The 7,928-nt window shown below is 58.7% G+C and overlaps 2 protein-coding genes across 2 annotated transcripts in view; one reads left to right on the top strand and one right to left on the bottom strand.

The window, feature by feature from the left end:
* The window catches only part of BTBD17 (BTB (POZ) domain containing 17), a 6,048-nt gene extending 5,700 nt beyond the window's left edge, over positions 1–348 (top strand). The window contains exon 4 of the mRNA XM_011932350.1: positions 339–348. Coding sequence (XP_011787740.1) covers positions 339–348 — 10 coding nt within the window. The remainder of the gene's footprint in view (positions 1–338) is intronic.
* Positions 349–463: 115 nt separating this feature from the next.
* KIF19 (kinesin family member 19) overlaps positions 464–7,928 on the bottom strand; it is a 29,645-nt gene continuing 22,180 nt past the window's right edge. The window contains exons 10-20 of the mRNA XM_011937299.1: positions 6,990–7,155; positions 5,760–5,934; positions 5,430–5,628; positions 4,187–4,457; positions 3,984–4,105; positions 3,370–3,503; positions 3,023–3,128; positions 2,743–2,830; positions 1,739–2,136; positions 1,355–1,514; positions 464–1,114 (exon numbers count right to left, since the gene is read on the bottom strand). Coding sequence (XP_011792689.1) covers positions 984–1,114; positions 1,355–1,514; positions 1,739–2,136; positions 2,743–2,830; positions 3,023–3,128; positions 3,370–3,503; positions 3,984–4,105; positions 4,187–4,457; positions 5,430–5,628; positions 5,760–5,934; positions 6,990–7,155 — 1,950 coding nt within the window. The 3' untranslated portion in view covers positions 464–983. The remainder of the gene's footprint in view (positions 1,115–1,354; positions 1,515–1,738; positions 2,137–2,742; positions 2,831–3,022; positions 3,129–3,369; positions 3,504–3,983; positions 4,106–4,186; positions 4,458–5,429; positions 5,629–5,759; positions 5,935–6,989; positions 7,156–7,928) is intronic.

The following is a 7,928-nucleotide window of genomic DNA, read 5'->3' as shown; positions in this document are numbered from 1 at the left end:
GGGGAGTCAGGGAGCGCCCCATTCCCCTTGCGGGGGAGTCAGGGAGCGCCCCATTCCCCTTGCGGGGGAGTCAGGGAGCGCCCCATTCCCCTTGCAGGAGTTTCCTCACTTTGAGGCTGAGGAGCTTAGCTGGGCAGTTTCTGAGCCCTGACCTTGAGGAGCAACCGCCTCATCTGGGTTGTGAGACTTTCTGGCATATGGGCCGCTCGGAGTCCCTGATCTCTCCTGGGAGGGTGCCTGGGCAGGTGTGAAGACCGGTGGGTTAGGACATAATGGATCTTGCCAGCCCTACCCTGGGGAGAGGCCTCAGGATCCACAACAAAACCCCTCTCCCCCAGGTATTTGTAGGTTGGTGTTATACAGTGAGCCAGGGGCAGATGGGGACTGGGGGGAAGGGGAGTTGGTGGAATCTTAGTCATGGCCACCCCACGTTCCAGACAAGGTCAAATTTCCAACACAACCATCAAGACCCAAATGGGATTTTATTGTTAAAAAAGGAAAGGGGAGAAAAGGCCACTGCCAAGTAACAAAACCAGATTCCCTCCCTCACCCACATCCCCAATTGTAATAAGTGAAGTGCCTGTCGGCGCCTCCCCAACCATCCAGGATGCCCGTGCCCCACACGTGGGCCAGGAGCCCCGTCTCACTGCCAGCGGCTTTCCTCCATTTCCAAGGCCAAGGCTGGCCTCATGGCTGTGCAGGGTTTTGGCAACAGCATTCTGTCCAGGGCTGGGAGGCCAGGGAGCCCAGCCATCCCAGCCATGTCCCCTGGCCTCACCTCTTTTCCCCAGTGGCACTGAAAGGATGGGAGGGTTGGGCAGACACCCCAGTTCCTGGGTCTCAGGAGCCCCGGCCTGCTGAGATGCTGAGATCCTGAGCTCCTACTTCCTGGTCATCTCCATCTGCCCCGCCTCCACCTCCCATGCCCTGTTAGACCCCATTCAGTCTTGGGCGGCGAGAGAGCCAGTTCCAGGCAGGGCCCCTCAGTTATGCCGGGAGCATCCATCTTTGCCATGAGTGCTTGTGCCATGGGGCAGGCGGGGCCCACGGGTAGCCTGTCGAGAACCACCAGCTGGGTTGGGGGGAGCAGCCAGGGGTGAGGAGTCCCCCGGGCCTGCAACAGGGAAAGGGGCAGGATCAGTGGTTTCGGAATGCCTCCCCAACTCCTCTCCCATCACCCAGTGGCCTTGAACTCTCTATGGGCACAACGCCAAGATGCCAGTCTCATGAATATTCTGCTAGAACCATGCTTCCAGCAAGGGGCAGCCAGAGGCACAGGAAATGCAATGTGTCTTCTCTGCTGCCCGGCCTGGTGGAGACCTCCCCTCCCCATCCCCTCCTTGCCCATACTGACCCGTGTTCTGGCTTGGAGGGAGTTTGACTTTGGCCAAAGGTAGTGTGACCTTTCCCAGATGGCGGATACCAGGGGCTGGGTGCCTGCACACTGGCATCCTGTGGTCTGAGATGCGCTCCGCCTGATGGGACCCCAGGAGGTGTGTCTTGGGGCAGGAGAGCTGTGATGGTTGAACAGTGGGGTGAGGATGAGAGCGGCACAGGGATCTGCTACCAGGATCTGTCCCAGCTACTATACCGGGCTGGGACAGAGACTTTGTGGAGGGTGGTGTCTCCAGGTGTGGGGTAAGCTAGAGGTGCCCTGGAGCCTTTGGAGAAATCCAGCCCTCAGGCCCCCAGCTGCCATGGGAGTGCCTAGACACCCCATCCCTGCGCCTTGCCTCACCCCTTGCCCGGCGACCTCGAAGGATCGGGACCTCCGCTTCCTTCTCTTTGCCTCCAGCGACTCCTCCCTTTTCTTGCCCAGGTTTTTCTTCTGGCCACGCAGCCAGGGCCCAGGGCCGTCCCCATGATGCCCGACTGCCCGAGACGGGGCCTCGCCCGTGCTGCTGGACAGGTTGTCCTCACTGGCAGCATGCTGCAGCATGGGGCTGGGTGGCCGCTTGCAGGCCAGCGGGCCTGGTGGCTGCGCATCGTCGCCCTCGCTCAGCGAGTGCAGGGACAGGCTGCTGCACTCTGTCGCAGGTGCCAGCAGGTGTCGCCCCTCGGTGCCCAGGGCCTGCGAGCGCCGCCGGGCGGCCTTCACCGAGATGCGCTTGGTGCCAGTCATGATCTCCTTCCTCTCTGCAGCGGGACACAGGGAACCCCCAACCCGAGATCAAGGCCACCTCTTAACACCCTCCTCTGACATGGCAGACGTAGGTAGGAGCCAGACTGCCTGGGTTTCAATCCCAGCACTTTCCAGGGGTTTGCTATGCAAGAAACTTGGGCCCATTTCTGAGCCTCACTTTCATCTGCAAATGCGGGATGGTAAAACTGATGCCATCGGGTTATTTCCAGGATTGATTGAGAAAATGGGCTCAACCTACATTTTCCGGGGGGTAGACATTGAATTGATATTTGCTATTAGAGTGATTACTGAGTGGAGGTGGCGGCGGGGGGTGGGGGACACAATTCTCCATGCCACATGTCTCTAACTTCCAGTTTTGCCCTGGTCTCTCTAAAAAAGAGACCTTTTTGCCTCAAGCTCTCTCCTTGACGTAGAGAGTACCCCTAAGTGTCCTTGACTGACTAATCCTCAGGGGCAACGGTGCCTCTTCAGAATGTGTAGGATCCAATGCATGGTTGCACTTGGCAGTGAAGAGGGCAGGAAAGAGCTTTGGACTGGGTGATCTGAACAGTTTGGACAAGGCCAGGCGAGGTGGCCAGGGCAGCAGAGGGCACACATACCTTTGTGGGACAAGGGGATCTCCAACAGGATCTCACTGCTGTCGGGGGAAGAGCTGATCCAGCTGCCCAGGCTGTCCTGAGCCGGGGCCTATGAGGTGGAGTGGTTGGGAGGAGGAAATCCTTAAACATAGCAGGGACCCCATGCCCCACTCAGCAGAGACAGCGGGGCCTCAGGCTGGTGCCGTTTGGGAAAGGCTCCATTCCAACTGCTGCTGTCCACCCCCATGTCCCGCACCCACTGCAGCGGAGCTCGTGGGGCCATCAGGTACTGAGAGCTCACCTCCTGCATCACCAGGCTGCCGAGCTGGATGGGAGGTGGGGTGGGCACAGAGGAGCTTTTTGCCTGCCAGGCCCCAGTACCAGCCTTGAACACGTGGTGGCCTTCACTGAAGTTGGCAGAGGAAGATGAGTGGCTGTAGACCAGGCTGTCTCACCGAGGTCCCACCCCCACCCCGGGGAGAAGCTGTTGGTGTGAAAGGAGAGAGAACCCAGGAGTCCTGACTCCAGACCTAGGCCACCTGCTCCCTCTCATTGCTGCTCCGTGTTCACCATTTAGCTTTAGTCTGGGTTGGCCTCTCTGGGACAGGGCACAGGGTGGGGGCTGGGGCAGGTGGCCCCCCTTCTCACCTCTCTGTGCTGAGGGGAGGGAGAGCGCTGTTCTGCAGGCACTGGGCATCAGAGCTCAGTGTCTTCACACTCTCCGGGTCAGAATCTGGGGTCAGCGAGGTTCCTGCTGGGGTAATTTGGGGCAAGGAGCTGTCCTGGGGAGGAGGGAGCCAGGATGGACAGTTAGAAGATTTGGTCCTGGACCAAATCAGCACAGAGTCACGAAGGCTCACAGGGTGACAAGGGTTGTAAGATGGCCTGGGAGCCCCAGTAGGGCAGTGGGCTGGTGTTTGGGTCCCCAGGGGTAAGCTGTGGTCTGCTAGGCATCCCCAGTGGCACTGCCTGATGCTTGGTCTCCTGGAAGGGCACCTGGGGCCATTTGTGATATCTCAGATGGCCAGCCCTGACCCTCAGACCCTGGGTGGGAACAAGCGATGCCCAGGAGTGCTCAGGGATGAGGGTCTTACTCAGGCTCGACAAGGCTTTGGGTGGGGTAAGAAGGAAAGGGAGTCAACTCCCTGGGGTGCCAGCCAGCCTGGTCCTGTCCCCTCCAGCTGCCTGCAGCCATTGCCTTGGTCATCAGCCCCTCCCTGGGCACATGTGCCCATGTTCAGGCCACCCAGGCGCCCACCCACCTGCAGGGCCCTGGAGGCCACTTGGTCCATGATGGTGGCCCGCTCCAGGCTGCCCTCCTCCAGTTCCCGCAGGTACATTTCGTAGAGCTCTTCCAGGCGCTGCGGGACGGCCAGGTTGTAGTCTGCCGGGGAAGGGGCAGGGCTCAGCGAGTGCCAGCGGCCCCCCCGCGGGTGGCTCAGATGCGCGGGGGCGTGGGCCCTACCGTCGATGATCTGCCGCTGGCCCTGGATAATCTCGTCGCAGAGACTGCGGTGCTGCTCCAGGCGGCGCACGGCCTCGCGGCGGTGGCGGAGCGCACCGTCGCGGAGCAGCGCGTGCGACTGCATCTCGGTGTTCTCCACCTCGAGCTCGTGCACGCGGCACAGCAGGCTGAGCACCTCGCGCTGCTCCTCGGAGCCGATGCGCCGGGGCAGCGTCTCCTCCAGGCGCCGGCCCCGCACGCGCAGCTCCCGGCAGCGCTGCTGCAGCGCCAGCTGCAGGAGGCGCAGGTCAGCACCTGGCAGCGGGGAGAGGGGTCCGATCCGCCTGCCCACCCGTCCTCGCCCCTCCAGCGCCTGAACTCCAGGCATCTGTCTGGAGCTCCAGGCCGAGGCCAACCCTGAAAGCTAAATCTTGGGCTTTACAATCAGGGACTGCTCCAAGGTGGCCCCTCAGTGTCCACTTTCTTGCCATCCTGACTTCAACCCACCCCTGGAACTAGCTTGGGGGATAGCTACTTAACCCCAGCCCATGTGACCCCCTCAGGGCTCATGACACCCTACAGCCCCCCTGGTCTGGGTATGCCCCAGAACAGAAGGCAAAGATCTGTTATTGGGAAAACCCTAATTATTATTATTAGTTTTTCTTTTTGAGACAGGGTCTTGCTCTGTCACCCAGGCTGGAGTGCAGTGGTGCTATCCCAGCTCCCTGCAACCTCTGCCTCCCAGGTTCAAGTGATTCTTATTCCTCTGCCATCCGAGTAGCTGGGATTACAGGCATGAGCCACCACACCAGGCTTTTTTTTTTTTTTTTTTTTTTTTTTGTATTTTTAGTAGAGACGGGATTTCCCCATGTTGGCCAGGCTAGTCTCAAACTCCTGGCCTCTCAAGTGATCTGCCTACCTCAGCCTCCCAAAGTGCTGGGATTACAGGTGTGAGCCATGGCGGCCGGCCTGGAAAACCCTCATTATGACATTAGTTACCATTTTATGAGTCTTTGGTATGTGCCAGGCATTTATGTAATCTTCCCAGCAACCCCATGAGGGCTGCACCATGAACTGCTCCCATTTTACAGGCGGGGAATGTGACACACAGAGAAGTTAAAGAATTTAGCAAAGTCACACAGGATTTGTGGCCTGAGTTCCCAGGTCTCATGGCTACCCCCACCCCGGCCCCTCCGCCTTGCCTCTCAAACCTGCTCACCCTGTCCCCTAAACCCGCTCTCCCTGCCCCCCAAACCCTGGACACCTTCTGCTTGCGCAGCTGCTTCTGCTCGCCCACCAGGGCTGCGATGCTCTCCCGGGCTGCAACCACCTCGGGCGGCTCCAGGATGTCTGGCTGGTCGTCCCCTGTGTCTGAGTCCTTCTCACTGTCGTCCTTAGCGTAGCACTCCTTCCGCTGTTCCTCCCGCCATTTGAGGGCCCTGCGGGACTTCTCATGCTTCCAGCTGCCACAGCCCCACCCAGACAGACAGGGCATTCAGGCCATGGGGGCAGAGCACAGAGCACAGCCACAGCTCATGCTCCTCCGTCCCAGGCACAGGGGTGGGGCCTGGAGGGTCCTGGGCGGGGGACTTACCCGGCGATGGTGAGCAGGTGTCGGGAGGTGTCAATCTGGACCTCCATGGCGCGGTTCTCCAGTTCCAGCAGGTGCCTCCGCACATCCATCTGCTCCTGGAAGGCGCTGACGAGCTGCTCCCGAAGCTGTCCCATGCCAGCCTGCTCACCGTGCCCACTGTGCAGCTGGACCTCAGCTGCCGGTGAGGGTGGGTAAGGTAGAGGAGAAGGCAAGTTCAGCTAGGAAAGCCTGGGCCCACCTTGGGCCCTCCCCTCCCTTTCTTCCCAACTCAGTGCTCCCACTTCCTGTCCAACTATTTCCTCCAGGAAGACCCCCTAGATTACTACATCCTCCCACATCCCACTCCCACATTGAATCTTCAAGCTGTTGCCCAAAAGCGATTTCCAGCTCCTTGGCATGAACTGGGCTCCTGCTAACCCTTACAGCACCTCTGTGCCAACAATAAAAAGGGGTGCCCTTAGAAACTTTACTGTCTGTGGCCAGGTGCGGTGGCTCACACCTGTAATCCCAGCGCTTTGGGAGGAGGCCCAGGCGGGCAGATCACCTGAGGTCGGGAGTTCGAGACCAGCCTGGCCAACATGGCGAAACCCTGCCTCTACTAAAATTACAAAAATTACCGAGGCGTGGTGGCGGGCACCTGTAATCTGAGCTACTTGGGGGGCTGAGGTAGGAGAATCGCTTGAACCCGGGATTCAGAGGTTGCAGTGAGCCTAGATCATGCCACTGCACTCCACCCTAGGCAACAGAGCGGAAACTCTATCTCAAAAAAAAAAAAAACTTTACTGTCTGCCTCTCTCTTTATATTAGCAATTTTTGTTTTTTAAAAAGAAGCTTTACTGTCTGTTGGCAAACCGTCACAGCAAATATGCAGGTCTATGAGGAAACAGAGCGCATTCCGGTGGTGCAGGCATGACCTCACAGTCCCACGCCACAGACCTTCGTGTGTGCCCTGCACAACTCATTGCCCACGTGCCTCTCCCTTGTGGGAGCCCACCTACTCTTCCAAGGTGGGTTGTAAAATGGGGTCGTGATCTCTGGCAACTGTCTGAAGCAGAGATCACAACCCCATTTAGCAGCTGAATGCTAGGAGGCTCAGAGCTGGTGAGTGCCTAGCCCAACCACCCAGCCAGAAACAGCTCGATTCTGGATTTGAACACAACATGGCCTGATCCCAGAGCAACGTGAGGCTGCCTGGAGGGGGCTGCCACTCACACAGACCCACAGGCGCACCTTGGATGTGACGGATGTCACCCCGATCCTGCCGGCCCCGGGCCTGGCCCCGCCCAGTCTGCTCATCAATCTTGCACTTGAGTCGCTGGATCTCGCCCCGTAGGTCAGCGATGATGCTGGTGTACTGGGCGATGTGGTAGGAGACGTTCAGCAGGTTCTGCTTCACCTGCAGGGAACACGTAGGGAGCAGACGGGATGCAGTCACCCCAGGTGCCAGGCCCTGCCTCCGTGCACTCACCAAGGCCTACCTGCAGGGGCTGCCTTTCTTCCCCCTGCCTCTCCCAGTCTTTCTAGGTGATAGTAATGGCCTCCTTTCCTCCACTTCCGCAACCTCTTGTCACAGTCACTGCTAGAACTCGTCAACCTTCAGTAGCTTCCTGAAGGAATGAGGGAACGTCCTCATTCCTCCACCCATTGTTGAAGGGCCATTCCCATCTCTCTGTTTTTCTCTGGGCTCACCATTCCTGCATGAACATCTCGCTCCAGTCGGAGACCTGTCCTGCTCCCCCCATGCCCACCACAGATGCTATCCCCTTCCTGCCTTTGGAACCTGTGCCCTCCCTGCTCCTACCCTTCTGGAATGTTTTCTCAGCCTTCAGGGTCCCACTTACAGTCTCCAGAGAGTTGCACTGGACCCCAACAGCCCACCCCCACCTCCTGTTCCTGTCTTGCCCCAGCACCTACCATTGGCATCATTTACCTGCTATTAGTAATATTCTGAACCATCAATGAGCTATTTCAAGAATGTGTCTTCCGTCCCCCGCGGAGGGGGGGTTGGAATAAAACTTAAAGCCCTCAGGACAGCAGCTGGCAAGTGTTAGGTGTTGGGAGAATGTTCCCTGCATGCTATCATACATGTATCCATTCCCACTCCTCTGCACACGAACAGGCAGAAATGGATTTCTTTTTTTTTTTTTTGAGACAGAGTCTCGCTCTGTC

Source organism: Colobus angolensis, unplaced genomic scaffold (assembly GCF_000951035.1).
Source record: "Colobus angolensis palliatus isolate OR3802 unplaced genomic scaffold, Cang.pa_1.0 Scaffold1, whole genome shotgun sequence".
In the NCBI taxonomy this organism is placed as follows: Eukaryota; Metazoa; Chordata; class Mammalia; order Primates; family Cercopithecidae; genus Colobus; species Colobus angolensis.
The sequence above is the reverse complement of the archived record's forward strand: the minus strand, read 5'-3'. Positions and strand labels throughout refer to the sequence as shown.